The sequence below is a fragment of the Argentina anserina genome, chromosome 5, assembly GCF_933775445.1.
Source record: "Argentina anserina chromosome 5, drPotAnse1.1, whole genome shotgun sequence".
Taxonomy (NCBI): Eukaryota; Viridiplantae; Streptophyta; class Magnoliopsida; order Rosales; family Rosaceae; genus Argentina; species Argentina anserina.
The window spans coordinates 7153595-7173361 of record NC_065876.1 but is presented as its reverse complement, the minus strand read 5'-3'; the positions used below and the strand labels follow the sequence as shown (position 1 = coordinate 7173361).

Sequence of the window (19767 nt, the reverse complement as noted above, 5' to 3'; positions counted from 1 at the left end):
CTACACCATTTGATTGTGGTGAGTATGGAGCAGTCCTTTGATGTATAATCTCATTCTGAGCACAAGTCTCAGCAAATGGCGATTTATACTCACCCCCTCGGTCACTTCTTAGTGCCTTAATTTTCTTGTTGAGTTGGTTCTTAACCTTATTTTTATAGAGAATGAACTTCTCTATGGCCTCACTTTTGCATTTTAGCAAATACACATAGCAATATTTCGTGCTATTATCTATGAAGGTAATAAAGTATTTATTATTCCCTCTAGATACCGTTGATTTTAAATCACACACATCTGTATGAATCAGATCAAGGGGTTCATTGTTTCTTTCAACACTTTGGAAAATGATCTAATCAGTTTTGTCTCTACACAAGTTCACACTTGTGCATGTTAATTGACATATATTATATTCTTCACTACCATAAATTAGGAAGACTCATATAGATGTAATAACTAGTTTTTGACAATAAACAATCCACCACCTATGGCTCTATGTCAATTTCAGACAAAACACATTTGTCAACACGGAGTTTTATACTCATAAAACCCTTAAGAACATACATCAATTTATTCGATAATTTCAGTTATGTTCTACAGATCAATCCAAAAACTTGGCTTGCTCATACCATAGCTCTAAGTCATTTAGTCCCCAGTCATAATCACTGACTTTTTCCATGCTATCATCTGATATCATACAACAGAGGTTCATGTCTGCAATCTCCTGAGTGACGGCTTCAATCAGGTTTGCCTCTCTCTTTTTGTTCCTCTTTGGTTTGTTGCAGTCCACAGACTTGTGACCAGTCTTGTCACAGTTGTAGCACTTGCCTTCAAACCTTGGCTTCTTGGAGATGCCTCCTTTTGGCCCCAGTTTAGACCCATGATACTTGCCTTTCTTGTTTTTGGAACCTTGACCATGTTCCATCATGTTTGCCTTGGCAGAGACATCATTGATCCATGCTTTCTTTTCGGATCCTCGGTTGTCTTCCTCAATGCGAAGTCTAACCTCTAGATCCTCCATGGTCATTTCCTTTCGCTTGTGCTTCAAATAATTCTTGAAGTCCTTCCAAGCAGGTGGTAACTTTTCAATAGCACATGCCACTTGAAAACTTTCACCTAGTTGCATTCCTTCAGCGTGAATCTCATGCAGGATTAGCTGAATCTCAGAGAATTGACTCATCACAGTTTTGGAATCCACCATTTTATAATCAAGGAAACGGCCCACGATAAACTTCTTGGCGCCGACATCCTCGGTTTTTTTTTTTTCTCCAAGGATTCTCATAGCTCCTTTGCCGTTCCCATGCTAATGTACACATTGTACAATGAGTCGGCTAGACCATTCATGATATAATTCCTACATAAGTAGTCATAATTATTCCATGCATTCACAACAGCAATCTTTGCTTGATCGCCATGGTCATCTTCCTTTAACTCAGGAGCATTCTCCGTCAAAAATCTTGCAAGATTCAGAGTGGTCAGATAAAACATCATCTTTTGTTGCCACCTCTTGAAATGCAAACCGTTGAACTTCTCAGGTTTTTCCCCATGGGATACTGAGATAAGTACAACGGGAGCAGTAGGCACAGTTGGCACCAAAGGTCCCTTGCCATTTCCAGAATTTTCTCCGTTAGTCATTTTTAGAAATGAAACACACACACAAGGTGTAAGTTTACTTGAAAAAATTCAGATAAATATCGAATACAAATTATATAAGCAATATCAAACTAAACGTCTTAAGACTGTTGTAAAAAACAGTGATATATTGCATATATAATTTAATAAGCTGAATTATCAATAATTATAAATCAGAAATGAAGAACACGAAAAGAAATTCAACCAAAATACCGAACGATTTGTGATGGAAGAACTAGTCGAGACGTGTGTGATACCACACTGTCCTTAAGACGTTTACGCCTCCTCTACCGGTGCAAGGATGCTTGGCGCTTGTCTCCCAGGATATAACGACTAAACAATTCTAGAAAGTTGCACTACTAACAAGAACCCTCAACGAACTCGAAAGGTACCTCTATCTATCATCAGAGAAGAACTAAGAACTTTGAGAGTGGGAGAGAAATGTGTTTCGAATGGGATGATTTTACAATGAAAGGATGGTGGCTATTTATACTGTGAGGATTTGCAATCAGCAATAAATAAGATGGCGGTTATAGAAATCAAAAGATCATAACATATATGAGTTACATATGTTACAAACATTGATTTCAATTCTGTTATAATTCTCCATAACACACAATAACTCAGTTGTTACAAAAGAAGAATTTGAACAGTCAAGAAAATTTGAAAAGTCAAAACCGAATTTTTGGAAATGCAAAAAGAATCTGCGTTCCGACCCTCAATTCGGTGTTGCATTCGTGTCCGCAGGTCGCACGGGCATACACGAGTTTCCCTTGCGACCTAGGATTTGCACCCCCCCCCCCTTGCGCGTGCGCGATAGGGTATAAAGGGGCTTACACACTTTACAATCCGTACACAATGGATTCTATATAAAGGTTTTTCAACACTTCTCTTTTCAATGTGGGACAATTACATTTCCCTCATTCTAAGTAGCCATCTTTGAGTGACAATTTCTTATTCACCCACAAACCAAATTACACAAACAAACATATGATCTTGTAGCCCTCATTATGGAGAACTCAAATCTATGTTCATCTTTGATTAATTATAAGTTTAACTTAATTTAATTAATCAATTAAAATTTGGTTTTAAATGGTTTTTCCAACCATTTTCCAACAAATCTTTGGTCTCTGATGATGAACTCAAACGCCAGAAGAGAATCAAGTTGTTTACCTATATTGGTATCTTCATTGTTTTCCAAATCATAGTGATGACTGTGTTTGGTCTCACTGTGATGAAAGTCAAGACACCGAAGGTGAGATTGGGCGATATCAGCATCACAAACTTTTATTCAGTAGCTGCAACTCCTTCATTTGACACAGCCTTCAACACCCAAATTAGGGTCAAGAACACCAACTGGGGTCCTTACAAATTCGATGCAGGCATGGTGACATTCATGTACCAAGGCGCAGCTGTGGGGACCGTAGCAGTACCTAAGAGCAAAGCTGGAATGCGTTCCACCAAGAAGATCAATGTTGTGGTGAGTTTGAACAGCAATGCGTTACCAAGCAGTTCAACTCTTAGCAGTGAATTGAACAGTGGGGTATTGACGCTGACTAGCCAAGCCAAATTGACCGGAAAGCTGGAGTTGATGCTCATAATGAAAAAGAAGAAGTCTGCCGATATGGATTGCACCATAACTATTGATCTGTCCACAAAGACTGTCAAAAGTTTACGGTGCAAGTGACCGGACTTGTTCTTGACACTGTAAATTACTAAATTCTCATTCTTTATACTTTCTTTCCCTCTCTTGGATTTGTTGTACAAATATGAATTGATCCTTTTTATATATATAATATACGCACATTTGATTATAGAAACAAAACTTTAGTCATAAGCTACTAACATGTCAGATACTGAGTAGCTCGAATGCAAAAGGAGAATGAACAAATTAAAACAAAAGAAAGAACTAAACGAAAACATATATAGCTCTGAAATAAGGAGTCTGTGTTTGCATCAGACTCCTGACTTGCATCAGATGCTAAGTTTCTGTAGTTATACATTACCTTATGGGGTACCTGTGCAACAAAGTAGTGATGCATCTATTAAAACAATATATACTGCAATACGGCCATTCTGTAGCCACCAGGAATGAGAATTCTCTTATTTTAATATAACTTTAGTATGTCACAATTTTCTTTTTTTGATGTCATCTACCAAATTAGAGCTATTATATAATGGTTAATGTGTCTTGGATAAACAGAACTCATTTGAGTATCAATGATCTAGTTGTTAAATTATAAAATCTGACTATAAATTAACTGCCCTACTGCTTAAAGTATGCTGATTTATATTCCAAAGCAAATCAGTGATCTAGATTTTCAGCTACAAAATACTATTCTAGGTGGTGATGCTCATGTCCCTTCGTATGGTTAATAATACGGCAGCTGATACTGATAGTTCAATGCATAAGTAGTTAAGTGTGCTGTGTGCTGTGTGCTGTGTGCTGTGTGCATATGCAAGTAGGTCAATGCATGAGTCTGCATTTGCAGCTTCCTCATGTCATTCAATTATGTGGTGCAACCTCAACTGCAGTTTCTTAGCTTCCGCTTGATTTATGTTCAGGTACTATAATTATTATAAATTCCATCAATCTTTGTCCTTTCATCTCAAGTTCTTTTGGCCAATCAAAACTTAATTCATCAATCTTTGTCCTTCCATCTCAGTTTTTTTTTCAGTGACTTTTTTTCTTTTCTGGAACTCCCTGTCTCTATTTTCTAAGTTCATTATCTACTGACAAATTAGTCTCTCCCTTAGAACCTCCCACGAAGCTAGAGAATCAAAGTAGCAAAAAAGATATGTAGCCTGAAATAAGTACAAGTTTCTCATAAAAGAAGAATGAATAAAACAGATTAACAAATGAAGAACTAGTTTGGATCACCGCTAATCTCCATCCTTTAATTGGATCTCCAAATTAAGGCTTCACATAGGGTACCAATCGAATTCCACCCTCAAGCATGCACTGAGTAAGGTTGTCTGATCTATTGCTTGCACTGCAAAGTTTGGCTGTCTTTTTGGACAGATCAAATGTTATTGTGTGCGCAGTCTATTGTGGATGACATTATCATTGTTAGTTTAGGCATCAATTCCACTTTTCGATCAATTTACCTTGGCTACTTGCCTCAAAATTGATCTTCTTAGTGGATCGCAATCCACCCTTGTTCTTTAGAATAATAACTTGCCCCAAGGTCATGCCTTGGTACATAAAGTCGCGGTGCTTGCATCAAACCCCAATCTGTGTTCTGCTTGACCCTGATTTGGCTTTTGGAGATGGTGTAACATTACAAGATTGGAAGAATAGAATTGATGCTTTGGACATTGAATCGCCCAACCAGACCTTGAGTTTCAGTTTCATCAAGGTGGGATCAGAACAGTCATGTTAATGACTTGAAACACAATGAAATTACCAGAATACATTGCCTACTTGATTATCTTCTGGCGTTTGAGCTCATTATTCGTTTGCAACATGGCTTACAGTGCAATAAAAGATATTGGACATTTAGCTCGGACCACTTGTGAATATGTCCCTTTTCGTGAGATTGTGTCAAATCCAAAGTATTCCCTTGTAGGTTACTGCCACGCTATATAATGTTGAGGCAGGCCAGAATCAAAGTACAGATAGCATCAAGGTGTAAGCAAACAGTTGTGGTATAATACCATTCTATTAGCTTAGTTGTGGTGTGAGCCTAACCAAACTCACATAATTCCCAACTGTGGATGCGTTTGGTGTCTGCAATAAACTATTTCACCCAAACTCACATGTTCTAGTTTCTATCAAAAAAAAAAAAACTCACATGTTCTAGGAAGCTCATTCCCTCAGGTGACTTATTGAAGCTGTCCAAGCTTGAAACACTATATATCCATAAACTACATGCATTCTTCCATCATCATCACCACAACAACTTCCTTCACTTCCTAGCTTCATGCTATCATACATCTTATAGAAGTAGCTTAAAAAGCAGAGGAAAAGCGCAGATAGATTTTCTTGTAATTATATCAAGAGATGTCTAAGAATATCCTCCAGGATTATCCTTTGGCACCGGAAAATAGTTACATTAGGAGTGAAGCAGAATCTTTGATTTCCGAAGATGAGCTCAAACGCAGGAAGAGAATCAGATTGTTCACATACATTTGTATTTTCATTGTCTTTCAGATCATAGTCATGACTGCTTTTGGTCTTACTGTGATGAAAGTCAAGACCCCTAGCATCAGATTGGGCGAAACCAATGTCCAAAGCTTCAACTCCGTAGCTGCAACACCTTCATTTATCACAAGCTTCACCACGCAGATTTGGGTGAAGAACACAAATTGGGGTCCTTATATGTTTGATGGAAGCATTGCAACATTTTTGTACCAAGGTGTAGCAGTGGGGCAGGTTTTAATTCCCAAAAGCAAGGCTGCCTTGCATTCCACAAAGAAGATCAGTGTTTCAGTGAGCTTGAATACCGATGAACTGCCAAGCAATTCGACTCTTTGCAGTGAATTAAACAGCGGGATCATGACGCTGAGCAGCCAAGCCAAGCTGACTGGAAAGGTTGAATTGATGCTCATAATGAAGATGAAGAAGTCTGCCACAATGGACTGTATAACAGCTTTCGATTTGTCCACAAAGACTGTCAAAAGTACACAATGCAACTGATCAGAGTCATCATACAAGTTCTTCATTAATTCTCCATCTGTGTATCGCGCGTTGATTTGTTATCTAGCTGTAAATGAAATTTATTTTAATTTTTTCACTGATGAGTCTATATCAATGATATAAAACCGTCGAATGAGTAACAAATGTTTAACTGCTACCCTGAATGCTTGATGCTTGATTTGATGCAGACTGAATGCTAGATTTCTTAAAAGAAAATGCTACTCTTTAGCTCAATCTCTGATCTCTTCAGATTCAAGAAGTGGCAGGTGATATAGAGTATGGCTTCTCTAGAGTCTAGGGGACCTGAATAGATCCTTTTGTATGTGTTTAGGAAAAGTCCCATGCTGTAGACATTTATTATTCTAGGATTTCGTCAATGCATGGTTGAATAGAATATCCAATACTCGAGTATTTTGACTTTGTCAGTAAATATTGATCATATAGTACTCCTCAGCCTCCAATATGTCTATAGAGTAAACTGCGTATACATCATCATATATCCCCACACGTTCTCACAACTCATTATATAATTTTGGTCTAGAGGTCCATCTGATAGCAACAGCCTAACCAAAGTCATTGATCATCTAGAGGTCCATATTTCCCAGCTTTGGACGCGTTTGTTGTCTGCAATAAAATACTTTAGCCAAACCCACATGTTCTAGGAAGCTCATTCCAAAAAAAACTTGGTGAAAGTTATCCAAACTCCAAACACCTATATATACACATCCTTCTACTCTTCCACAAACACAGCTCTACTCAAGTTCTTTGTTTCATAGTTCATACTTCCTAGCAAAACAAATCCACAAAAGCTGAGATATTTTTCTATCTGATTGTGTTAAGAGATGGCTGAGAAGACCAACCAGGCTTATCCTTTGGCCCCTGCAAATGGTTACACAAGAAGTGATGGCGAATCATTGATATCCGAAGACGAGCTTAAACGCCAAAAGAGGATGAAATTGTTTATGTACATAGGTATCTTCATTGTTTTACAAATCATAGTGATGGCAGTATTTGGTCTCACTGTGATGAAAGTGAAGACCCCTAAGGTCAGATTGGGTGGAATCAATGTCCAGAGCCTCAACTCTGTCCCTGCCACACCTTCATTTGACACAAACTTTACCACCCAGATTAGGGTGAAGAACACAAACTGGGGTCCTTATAAGTTTGATGCAAGCAGTGCAACATTTCTGTACCAAGGTGTGGCAGTGGGGCAGGTATCAATTCCTAAGAGCAAGGCTGGAATGCGTTCCACAAAGAAGATCAGTGTTTCAGTGAGCTTGAATACCGATGGACTTCCAAGCAGTTCTACTCTTGTCAGTGAATTAAACACCGGGATCTTGACGCTCACCAGCCAAGCCAAACTGACTGGAAAGGTTGAATTGATGCTTATAAGGAAGAAGAAGAAGTCTGCCACAATATGTGTACTCATGAGACATTTGGCAACCCATATGTTTACTCAATATCGTATGAAAACACGGTACTCATGAGACCCAGGTACTCATCTGTTACCCCTCATGCAGTACGCCGACAGACACTAGGCAACCCATATGTTACCCAATGTCGCTAAAAACATGGGTACTTATGAGACCCATGCAACCCATCTGTTACCCCTCATGCAGTACACCGGCAGACATACTAGAACTCTAACTGATCGTAATTGACACCGAGCCAAGGCTTGGTTTCAATTACTGCCAACAACATCCGAATACCAGAAAACGTTTTAATAAGACTCAGTGTTAAAACCATGTACAATATAATAATCAACACATGTTTATTGTACTACAACCAAACAACTCTTGCACAACAATATAATATAGTTACCACAATATAATCTCATTTTGAAATAAAAACCGTAGCATTATATAATATAACAACTCATATATATGTATTGTATTTACTATTTTTGTACACATACACAACTCACTATATTATATACATGTCATAGTTCAATCTATTTAAGATCTCGTAAATATGAGTCACTGCCAAGGATAGACTCGTCATAATGAGATTTGCTCACTTTATTTCCTATGTGCAATTTTCACAACACCGAGAGCGATTCCCTCACTCGTTTCGTCAGTCACCTAATAACATGATAAAGTGCTAGAAAACGATACGTAAAATCTAAGTTGATGATTCTATACAACTGATCATTATTCATGATTTACTGTTCAGTAAATTACTGTTCACGAACTTAATGTTCACGCGCCGCCATAGATGGCAGCGCGTGAGCCTCACGTGCCACCCTCCGGCAACCAGGCATGGCGCTCACGCACCCCCACAATAACCGCACATGGGGCTCACGCGCCGCCTAAACAGGCGCACATGACCTCTCACGCAGCCCCCAAAACTCCACCATTTCTCTTCCTACGCCGTCCTAGATCGATAACCTAGCTCCTACCGCCCTCACCTCCTCCCATGCGCCGCCACAGATTGCGGCACGCGCATCACCACCACCTCCGCCCAAAATTCACCAAAACAACAAACATCCAACATCAAAGATGAATAGCATGAGGAAGAGATTACAACCGTACATGTGTTGCAACCCAGATCGCTAGAAAATTGCCGAAAAGCTTCGGCAACTCCAAGCTTGTCTCCGTCGTTAAAACCTTCTATTTTGAGCTCCAAATTCGTGCTAAACCCAGCTAAGAGATCGAAATCAAGAACCTATGGCTCGAAACTCACTGGCGACGAAGCTTGAATCGGCGATGGAATTTGTTGAAATTGTCAATCGTCGGCGTGATTTCACGGCGGCGATGGAGGGTGCGTCTTGTCCAAGGGTTGGAGCAGTCGAACGTGCGGTTGTCTTGGGACCGGCGGTGAAGGCCACAGTGACCGGAGATGAGAGATCGGCGGAGGTGAATTTATGAGGGAGGGTCGGGGTCAAGCGAAGGGAGAGAGAGCTGCGGGGGGGGTCCATTTTTGGGAAATTAGATTTTCCCCAAAATTTCCTTTTATAGCCTTCTAAAATCGGAAATCAACTTCTGTCGATAATAACTTTCACATACAACATTTGATTAAGGTGTGCCGTGTGTCCACAAATTCGTATTGACGAGCTCTACAATTTCTATGAAGAAAGTTTTCAGAGTCGAGCGACGGAATAAAAATCGACTCTCAAGCCACTGAAAACGTAACGTTTTCCATCTTAAATTTCCGAAGTCAGTGTCGTTTCGACGAGAAAACGAAAAATGCGATTTTTATTCAAATTCTAAATTTAATTATTTACAAGAATTATACGAATTTAAACTCGAAAATTCGGGGTATTACAATGCAAGTGATCAGACTACTTGTCACTTTTTGTATTCCTTGTTCATTGTCACATTCCATTTTGTTTGTTTGATGCCTTGGATTTGTTGTATGGCTAGCTGCAAATGATATATGCTTCAATTTTTTTACACCACATAATCCATTATTGAATTCTTTAATTTCTTGATTTTCGATGATTGAATATTTGAACAGATGCTTAGTTTTTAACTTTTTATAAGAAACCATTTCAAGAATTTCAGGATACAGTTAGCAGAGTATCAGTGACTGTTGATCTAACTGAATCGTAAACGACAGCCGGTCAAGGCTCGGTTCCGGTTACTGCCAACACGTCTGAAGACAGAAAAACACGTCCGAAGACAAAAAAAAACACGTCTGAAGACAGAAAACGTTTTAACAAGATTCAATGTTAAAACCACGTACAATAACAGTCCACCCATGTTATCGTACTACAACAAAGCGACTCTTGCTCAAATAAAATAAATATAATTGTCACAGTATAATTCATTTGGAAATAAGAACGTAACAGTATATAATATCGCAACGCATATATATGTATCGTATTTACCATTTTATACACATACATAACCCACTATATTATATACATGTCATAGTTCGATCTTTTTAAGAAAACGTAAATATGAGTCACCGCCAATGGTAGACTCGTCATAGTGAGATTTACTCACATTCACCATAGTGAGATTTACTCACATTCACATTCATTTGGAAATCATTTATTCAAATAGTGTTTCACTTACCCATGAACCGTAGACGATCAAGTTCACGTAATTTAAACCAAAATATATTTTTTTAATAATTTTTATAAACTAGTGATGCAACGACTATGGTGACAACTCAAACTAAATTCAATAATTATAATACTACTTCGATCATGAAGATCATTGTGAGGTTTACTCACCTTATTTCCTGAGTGCAAGTTCCACGACACTGAAAGCGATTTTCTCACTCATTTCGTCGGTCACCTAATAGTATGCTAAAATGCTTAGAAAACGATACGTAAAATATCAGGTGACGATTTCAGTACAACTAAATGTTGTTCATAAAACATTGTTCACATAACATTGTTCATGTTTACTGTTTACTAAAAACTGTTCGAATTTACAATTTTACTGGCAATGTTCACAATTAATGTTCATGAACCATGTTCATGCGGCGCTACTGTTTCCCGATCACCACCACAATCTAAATGACATTCCTAACAACTTGCTAGTTCACAACAAAGTTTAATTCTGAGCCTAAACACTTTAATTTAACAAAAACTGAAAAGCTCCAATATAAAACCTAGAATTTCTTTTCTTCGATTCTCCTAGCACACAACGATTTGGGTTAAATATTTTGGAGGGTTTGTAGTATGGAATGAGACCTTCAAAATGGGAAAAGAATCTCACCGATTGGTTGCCGGAGGAGGGAGATTTGACAAGTTAAAGTTTCGCGAAATATGCATTTTCGGAGAAACTTCTGGGCTTCACTGCTCTCAAACGGAGGCGAGATGGCGGGTGGCGCTGCCACCAATCGACAGGGGACGCAACAACCTTTCAAACATGACCGGTGCACCGCTCTATGGTCGCCGGACGGTGGAGATCCAGCGGCTCAAAGTCAGCCGCTCGGGGAGAGAAAATCTGGGATTTCATGTGTGAACAGTACCCATAAACAGTGACCAACTTTCGAACACTTTCGTTTTCATCCTCGTGAAAAAAATTTGGACAATGACTAACTTAATAATATCCGAAAACTCATTAGAAATTAGATATGAATTTTTTAGGTATTACACCAGTCTCCGTCTTCTTTCATTAGCCAACAAAAGGGGGAAAATATTCTTGGAGGGTTCCCCTTAAAACTTTTGTAATTAGTTATGATCGATGAATTTTTTAATAGATTTGTAGTAATTGACTGCGTCCTTTAATCATGGCAATGAGCTTGGTTTGAGACTCTACAGCTAGAAATCGAGTGGATAAACGTAACTATGCTGTTAAGTTAACGCTGGTTGAGTGATTCTCGATCAATATACTCTACTTGTCAATTTGTTCCCCAACCGCTTTTTCAAAATTATCCAATGATCGACCAGGATGATCAGAAGATCAAAAAGAATATCACAGGAATTGACTTTGAGCAAGGTGATGAGTAGTGATATTTGATTTCGCACCGTTGTAGTTAACTTTACTCTCAAGTTGTCGAGGTAGCTATGAGCTGTACGTTAGTCTCCAGTGTCGTTTTGACACGTGCCTCACATGTTGACGACCAAGCTATATCGAGCTGCTTCTCTCGTGAAGCTTCAATTGCGATACAAAAATGCATTAGGGTTAGAAGTTAGAACCATTCTCCAATCTTGTGATTTCTACGCGATTAGGGTTAGGACCCTCTCAACCCGCATATGAACCAAAATGCATTGAAACATATATGTACGCACTTTTTAATCTGCTCACAATTTTTTGCCACCCTTTCATATTACCCGAATAATTAGATCCTCGCTACATAAAGTTATAATTAGGTTCCCTTCTCATCTTCCAAATTTCCCATAGTTCATCAATCAGTGCGTCTAATCTTCATATGTTTTCTGATAATACATGGCTGAGAAGAATTGACTAGCAAACCTCCGCATCAGCGAATGGCCACATGCAATCCTCTTGTGTCGATCGTTTTCCAATCCCAGGAGCAAATGGGAGTCGCAATCGTATCCGTATATCAGGTCTCACAATCATGAAAGTACTGAACCTTAAGCTCGGATAGGGGCCATCGATGAAGAAACACCTCTCAATCATCACCGTCTTTCAACATGAGCCTTACAGTATTTAGTAGTCAGTAGCGAAGTCTCGTTTTTGTAACATTAGCTTCAACAAGGTTGCCATTTTAGGGTCTTTAACCAATAAAATTATAAACGCAATCTTTTTTTTCCTTGTAGATCTTTTATAGAAAGAATCGAGCAAATGTACATACAGGTTTTCAAAACACTAATAGGGAAGTTTCCGTTATTGGTGTTTTCATTTGGAGCCATTGGGTTCCATCCATTGGCGGATTTAGGCTAGTCTTGCAAGGGCTTAAGCCCTGGTGGGATATTTGTAAAACATAATTAACCTACCATACCTACTTGCATTCATTAGTTAGACTTGATTATGTTAATTCAGGAGTGCTAGATTCAACTCTCCCTAAAAGTATTTTATTTTGTTCTTGTTCAGTCCCTCTTAGTCTTACCGATTAGAACTTGGGCATGTAATGAAGTTTATCTTGTTTGTTGTTTTGCATCTGGTTTTGGTTTTTAGTTTTAGATTACATTATTGTTCTTGTGGTGTTGCAGTACTTTGATAACAAAATGAAGTTTCGCTTGACTAAAAAACATTGTCACCTGCTAATAAGATTTGAATGTCGGTCACTTTTCCATTGTTTATTGGCTAAATGAAAATTTCATCAACTCAAAAAATCATACCGTAAGGCCATATAGACTCAAAAATACACTATATTCTTTTTTATCTAATAGACTTTTTTTGAAGCCCGGATAGCCATTGGTTCCATCGTCCTCATGATCGAACACATATTTAGGTAGATATAGGTATGTCAACAACGACACTTTCAGTGTTTAACTTTAATGCAGCTAGCGGAGATAGGTTGCTATGAAATGATCATGTCGATCAACTAGCAGAGATCAAGACAAATCAAGACAGAAAAATAACAACTGGCCAAATACTGAAAATATATAAATACCATCCATATATAGCTCTACAACAATGCAAAGGCGTCATACAAAAAAAAGAATGAAAAAATCAAAGCAAACTGAAGAGCTACTCTCAAATCTCAACTGATCTCAACTAGTTGTAGTTTATCACTTGCATTCTAAGCTTTTGACCGTTTGTTCTGACACATTAATTTGTATGGTGCAGCTCATACTCGCTGACTTCTTCTTCTTCATGATCAGCATCAACTCAACCTTTCCGGTCAATTTGGCCTGGCTGGTCAGTGTCAACACCCCACCGCTCAATTCACTGCCGAGGGTGGAGCTGGTCGTCAATGCATCGGTGTTCAAGATCACAGCGGCGTTCACCTTCTTTGTTCCTCTCATCCCGGCCTTGCCCTTGGGTACAGTGAATGTCCCGACAGATGTACCTTGGTACATGAATGTCACGACGCCTTCGTCGAACTTGTAGGGACCCCAGTTGGTGTTCTTGACCCTAATTTGGGTGTTGAAGGTTGTGCTGAACGAAGGTGCTGCACTGGATGAGGTGAAGCCCGTGAGGGTGCTTGTGCCGAGTCTAACCTTGGGGGTCTTAACTTTCATCACGGTGAGACCAAACACAGTCATGACTGCGATCTGGAACACAATGAAAATACCAATATAAGCAAAGCACTTGATTCTCTTCTTGCGCTTGAGCTCGTCCTCGGACAAAGACTCTCCATCGCTTCTTGCGTAACCATTTGCCGGAGCCAAAGGATAAGCCTGGTGTGTCTTCTCAGCCATGTTTGTTTTTCTTTTCTGAAGGAAAAACTAAAAGGAAATGATCTTAAGAAGTAGTTGTGGCTTTGTTTTGTGTTGAATTAGCTGTTGATGATGAAACTGTAGGAAATTATTGAACTTGTTTGTGGTGATGATGAGATGAAAAGTGCAAGTCTGTGTGTATATTTATAGTGTTTGGAAATTTGGACAATTTCAATAAGTTAATTGGGCGAATGAGTTTCCTGGAAGGTGTATTTCATTTTAGACACAAAACGCGTCCAAATCTGGGATTGATAAACTATTATCTTCTAGATGATCGATGACTCTTTTTTTTTGGGTCAAAATAGATGATCGATGACTTTGATGAGGACATTTTAGCCTTTTTCTACAACAAGTGAGAACATATATAGCAGCACAGTTAAGGGTGGGTATGAGACTGGGATGTGACGGTATAGTACTACGAAATCGGGACGGGCTTTTCGTTTTTAGATTTCATCCCACCGGGATTAATTCCGGTCGTGATCGTGAGGGGATCGGCTTGTAAATTATCAAAGTGCATAGATTATCAAGTGGATTTTATTTTCTGGGTGGATTATGATTCACCAAACGTACGTTATTAGGCTTTAGAATTAAATCGATATTGACTTGTAATTTTCCCGTATGTTTTAGGGGAAGACTTTCAATTAGGAGTTCTCCTGTTTAAGACTTTTCATGTATTTATGATCATTATGATTTTTGAAATTATTTAAACAAGATCAATCTTGTTTCATCACTGCAGCTACCCCATGTATAATGATAATTGTCTAACTGATCCTCTCAAACCTGTCATAACCAAGAATGTTCATGCATTCCACCTATATATGGCACTATGTATCCAAACGCACTATAAATATGAAGATGAACATCCCCCCGGCCACCAAAACTCAAAAAGCCGTGTACAAACAAGTGAGCCATTTCCATTTCCATCTTCAATATTCAGATAGAAGAAATGGCGGATCAGAAGGTAGAAATGGGTTATCAAACAAACTATCAACAACCCAAACGTCACTTTCGGTCCGAACGCGAGGTCAGACTGTTGGAGATGAGATATTATACATCTAAGAAGTGACAAATAAAATAAAAATTATAAGTGGGTGCATAATAACCAATTGTACCGGGGCTTTTTGTGATTAAAACCCAACACTTGTGAGGTAGCTAAGTTGAGAAAATATCGGTACAGTTGGTCCATGGGCCACGCTTGTCGTTGTTTAACATGATATCAGAGCGGGTCCCTCTCCAGTCGCACCTCCAATCTGTCGTGGACTCGAGTTGGGTGACACTTTGTCATGGGCTCATGATGGGTGTCATTATCATGTCATCGGAGGGTTTTCCGATTAGATGGTCACCAAGTGTCGTTGGTTACTGGACCTTGGTTTATTTCATCCCAATGTGTGGGATGTTAATTTGTCACGTGGATCTAAAAATTAAGTTGCACGTGAGGAGACGTGTTGGAGATGAGAGATCTTACATCTAAGAAGTGACAAATAAAATAGAGATTATAAGTGGGTAGATAATACACAATTGTACCGAGGTCTTTTGTGATTAAAACTCAACACATGTGAGGTGGCTAAGTCGAGACAATATCGGTACAGTTGGTCCATGGGACATGCTTGTCGCTGTTTAACACAGACACCAGAAGAGAATCAAGACGTTCATATACATCGGCTTCGTTGGGCGGAGCACCGACGACTCAACATCGGATCGGGTTAGCTGGACTCGAATAATTCTCTCATATGCTCAATTCTCTTTACAATCACCAACTTCTCATCTGCGCCTCTCAACGCCGTCTATTCTCCGAACCACCACATGCTTTGTACTTGCAGCCAAATCCGACCCGACCGTAGTCTTCATCACCTCGGGTCACCGATGACGACAGAGGTGAGGACAACGTTAGAACAAAGTGAAATACATTGCGACTAATAACTACATTAGCTTGATCGCATTATCTCATAAATCCATTGATCGGTTTTCGATTTTTCTAACCTGTAATTAATTGAAGAATGACCGGGTTAATTTATTAAGTTAAAATTATCTTGATGTGTTTTTTTTTACAGAGCTTGACCGTATCCTTTTTGTTTCTTATATTAACGACGTTAAAATTGGTGTTAGTGCCATTAAAAATATTATATTACATAGTCGGCTCAGATTGCACAATATTTGTTTGTTCACTTGGATATCTTGAATAGTTTCGAACAATGATGATGGTGATTAATTTGTGAAAAGTTGTTAATCTCCCGTGAGGTGATGCGATTTAAATCAATAAACTGATGATTCCTAGATCGAGTTGGATGCTCCTCCTCATGAGTATATAACATTAAAAATCAATTAAGTTCTTAAGTTCTTGTATCATTAAGGGTAAGCAAAGTCATGAGTTTCAAAAATGATCTGACTTAGAGCATCTCCAACAGTTATATAATTTGGAAAAAAAAAGGAAATTTGCAGATTTTTGGCTTTTTTCCACTGTAACAGTTCCTCCATCACATTCTCTAAAATAGATAAATGGATGAGAGATAATGTGAAATCCTTCAAATTTGTAGCAACATGCAAAATTTTAGAGAAACAAGTATTTAATGCTCTACATTTTATTCAATAACTCTTGAGTTATAACAACCAATCAAAACAATAAAAATTTAAAATCATTAATCTCAAACTAGCATATTAAATATATAAAATAATTAATGTTTATAAAAATAGGATTATATAATATATTTTTCACTTGTAATAAATACAAAAATATGCAAAATGCATAAACTGTTGAAGTTTGAATATAATATTTTTGGAGATTTTGGCATTTGTTTTTCCATTTTAGAGAAATTTTGCCAAAATTCTTGGAGATGCTCTTATATATTATTTCTGAAATTCTAAAGTGACTAATTGACAGAGTATGACAATAATTCAACTACAGTCACAAGTGCTCGGAAAAGCGGGTAGTGTTTTCGGGAGCAGATGGCCTTCTTGTATTAACTATTCAACATTTGAAGTATTAATCATTTTGAAAATACAAGATAAAACAATAACGAGTAATAGTAACGGAAATATAAAAGAATTTTACTTTTTTATTGAACAATTCATATTACAAATATTACACCTTAATCTATAATAATATAGTTCTCAAAAATAAAAAATACTTCTCACTTGATAGTCACAATCAAGTTGTGGTACAACCTCACTCAGATCGTTGTAATCACTTCTACGTTCGACTTCACTCAGATTGTCGATGCCACAAAGATTTTCAGTGGAGTCACTCAGATCTCATGTGCCACTAAGGTCTTCAGTGGAGTTACTCAGATCTCCTAGCACTAAGCTTTTCTTTCTTGTGTTTTTTCTTTTCTCCGTGTACGCTCCCTTCCGTGTGTTGTTCACTTGAATATATATGACGTGATCTCTTCAGCAACTCCTTGATACGGATATAAATACCTCTTAACAACCTCTCTAATATATCTCTCTCTATGGTAAGTAGATCATGCTGTAAAGAATTCCTAGTACAACTAGGAAACTCCATCTTAGGATATTTGATTTTTCCTTTTATTTCAACAACTTGTCATCCACTCCATTTGGTTCTTCATCAACTTTATAAAAGCCAATATATATACATTCACCTTCTCAAGCTGGACATCTAATGATGTAAACAATTTCGAGTATTAGTTCTATGATGTGAAAGCTGAGCTATTGATGTAGAAGGAGACAAAGAGATAGAAAGAAAAACGTAGAAAGCAATGGGATGTGATTTTTACTGACTTGAAAATTCATCTTACATTGTGGAATGTTTTTATACCAACTACAACAACCTACTCTACCTATTATACCCTTAATATGATGCTCATGTCAATATTATGAGAGCTTATTCCAGGCACCAAGGTACTAGTGCACTAGTCATGTGCACGGCACGTGTTCTAATGGTTGCAGTCAAACGTTAGTTAGTCTGTGATTAGTTCATACTCAAAAGTCAGAAGAGCAATGAAATTCAATCTTATCAGGGGTATGACAAATGAATGTATGATACCTGTATCCATTCTAATCGAATCACCCGATCTTAAAATCTGTGATATGTGATTATACATGAATCAATCTCATCCATTCAGACCTAATAACCCATAAGTCATCACCATGACCACCACCATCGGCCTAATTGTACCCCCAAAAATTACATTTTTGCCCTTATATCAGTTTTACATTGATTAAGAGTTGGTGGTGATAGACATGCGGCTGAATTCTCCACTACTTCGCTCCCCATCCCAAAATTTCGACACAAATATGGGTTCTTCACCCGCTAACTTTCGATCTTTTGCGCGACTCTTTCCTCGGTGTGTTTTCCTTTGCACTGATGTTTGTTCCTCCGAAATTGTCGCTGTAACCGCCAAACTCTCTGTCTCCAATTCTCATCCGGCTTTTATTATCACATGTCACCTTCTTCTTTGAATCTTTGTCATCTTTAAGTATATTTGAATGGTTTTTCGTGAGTTGTCATAGCCATGAATTGATGGAGGCCTCTACATCTTCTGCTATGGTTGTATTAGCTTTTGCGTAGTTTGGGATTTCATTTTTGTTGATGAAATTTGACCTCAATTCTTCATCTACTTCAAATTAGGAATTGTATAGGTTAATAGATAACAAAGCGATTAGATTTTGATTGAGTGTAAGTGTTTCAATTTGAGTAGCTTTGGGTGTGTTGCTTGATGAATTTGATGCCTTTTTATTGTTATTTTAGTATTAAAACGGAGATGAGTAAATCAATTTAGTTTCTATAGAATAAGATTGGTCATATGAATCTCCCAAATTGGGTTTTTTGACATTTCTTTGATTGAAACCAAGCAGTTGGTGAAACTTATTCTACATTGGGGTAGAGCTGTGTTATTATAAAGTTTCTGCTAAACATGGTTGAGTGAAGGACAAAGATTGATCAATTTTATGTTGATGGATCTAATGTGAAATGCCGTCTGTTTGATTGGAAGTTTTATTGGGTTTGGGAATTCACAGTATCTATATATTTGCATGTAGTATACACATGCCTGCTACATTCTCAAGTTTTGTAACTTACAAGCAATATCATACTCACTCGGAGCTCAGAATTAGCAAGGTCGTTACTACCATCGCCATTCTTGAATTCGATCTTTCGCAATTTGGATGGTTCCTGTGATTAACCTTTTTGTTTATAAAGATATATGAAAGGATCATAATCATGTGCATCTATTATATGGCCATCTTTTGGGTTTGTTTTTTGTTTTTACAATTGATCTTAAGTTATGATACGTGTAGGTGTAGTTTAGTTATTTGATGTGGCTTTTGAAACTAACTTATTCACTATTAAGATTTGTGTATGGAAATAAGTTTTCAAAAAGTCATCAGCTATGAAGTTCCTCATGACGTCTATGAAAGATGTTTTTGTGTGTTGAAAGAATTTTGGTTATGCTCTGCGTTTTTGTAGGTATTTCTTATTAATATATACAACATCATAAGTGTTTTGGTATTTAGACTAAGACATTGAAGCATAAGTGTTTTTGAGTAAAAAGTACTGATATTTGTAACTTTTATATTTTTGTTTCAAACATTATAGCATTTTATTATTATTGAAATTTTTATTGTTATGTTTTGTTGTTTCAAAAGAATTATTGTTTCAATTTTTTTTTAACAAGGGGCCCCAATTTTTCTCGTCGCTTCGAGCCCGGAAAACTCAGGACCGGCCTTGGTTATGACTCACTTATGAGGGCGGCGGTGGAGAGCGGTTGTTTGGTTAGAATCTGTGTTTTTTTTTATATAT

The 19767-nt window shown here is 37.8% G+C and overlaps 4 protein-coding genes across 4 annotated transcripts; 3 read left to right on the top strand and 1 right to left on the bottom strand.

Annotated features, from left to right (window-relative positions):
• Nucleotides 1-2743: 2743 nt before the first annotated feature.
• LOC126795408 (uncharacterized) lies at nt 2744-3451 on the top strand (the record flags this gene model as incomplete). The annotated part of the gene is made up of 1 exon (XM_050522249.1): nt 2744-3451. A coding segment is annotated over one exon (570 nt), but the record flags the coding sequence as incomplete, so codon positions are not given.
• A 2178-nt stretch (nt 3452-5629) lies between these two features.
• On the top strand, nt 5630-6265 carry LOC126796356 (uncharacterized). The gene has a single exon (XM_050523167.1). It carries the CDS (start codon nt 5630-5632, stop codon nt 6263-6265), a length of 636 nt encoding a protein of 211 aa, XP_050379124.1.
• Nucleotides 6266-7010: 745 nt separating this feature from the next.
• On the top strand, nt 7011-8198 carry LOC126796354 (uncharacterized). Its single transcript, XM_050523165.1, has one exon. It carries the CDS (start codon nt 7108-7110, stop codon nt 7750-7752), a length of 645 nt encoding a protein of 214 aa, XP_050379122.1. The 5' UTR covers nt 7011-7107; the 3' UTR covers nt 7753-8198.
• Nucleotides 8199-13223: 5025 nt separating this feature from the next.
• LOC126796359 (uncharacterized) lies at nt 13224-14131 on the bottom strand. The gene has a single exon (XM_050523170.1). The coding sequence runs from the start codon at nt 13992-13994 to the stop codon at nt 13362-13364; it is 633 nt and encodes a 210-aa protein (XP_050379127.1). The 5' UTR covers nt 13995-14131; the 3' UTR covers nt 13224-13361.
• Nucleotides 14132-19767: the final 5636 nt, after the last annotated feature.

What these genes read in the sequence shown, in the direction of transcription:
- LOC126796356 (XM_050523167.1), top strand. Translation starts at nt 5,630, where the DNA reads ATGTCTAAGAATATCCTCCAGGATTATCCTTTGGCACCGGAAAATAGT.
- LOC126796354 (XM_050523165.1), top strand. Translation starts at nt 7,108, where the DNA reads ATGGCTGAGAAGACCAACCAGGCTTATCCTTTGGCCCCTGCAAATGGT.
- LOC126796359 (XM_050523170.1), bottom strand. Translation starts at nt 13,994, where the DNA reads ATGGCTGAGAAGACACACCAGGCTTATCCTTTGGCTCCGGCAAATGGT.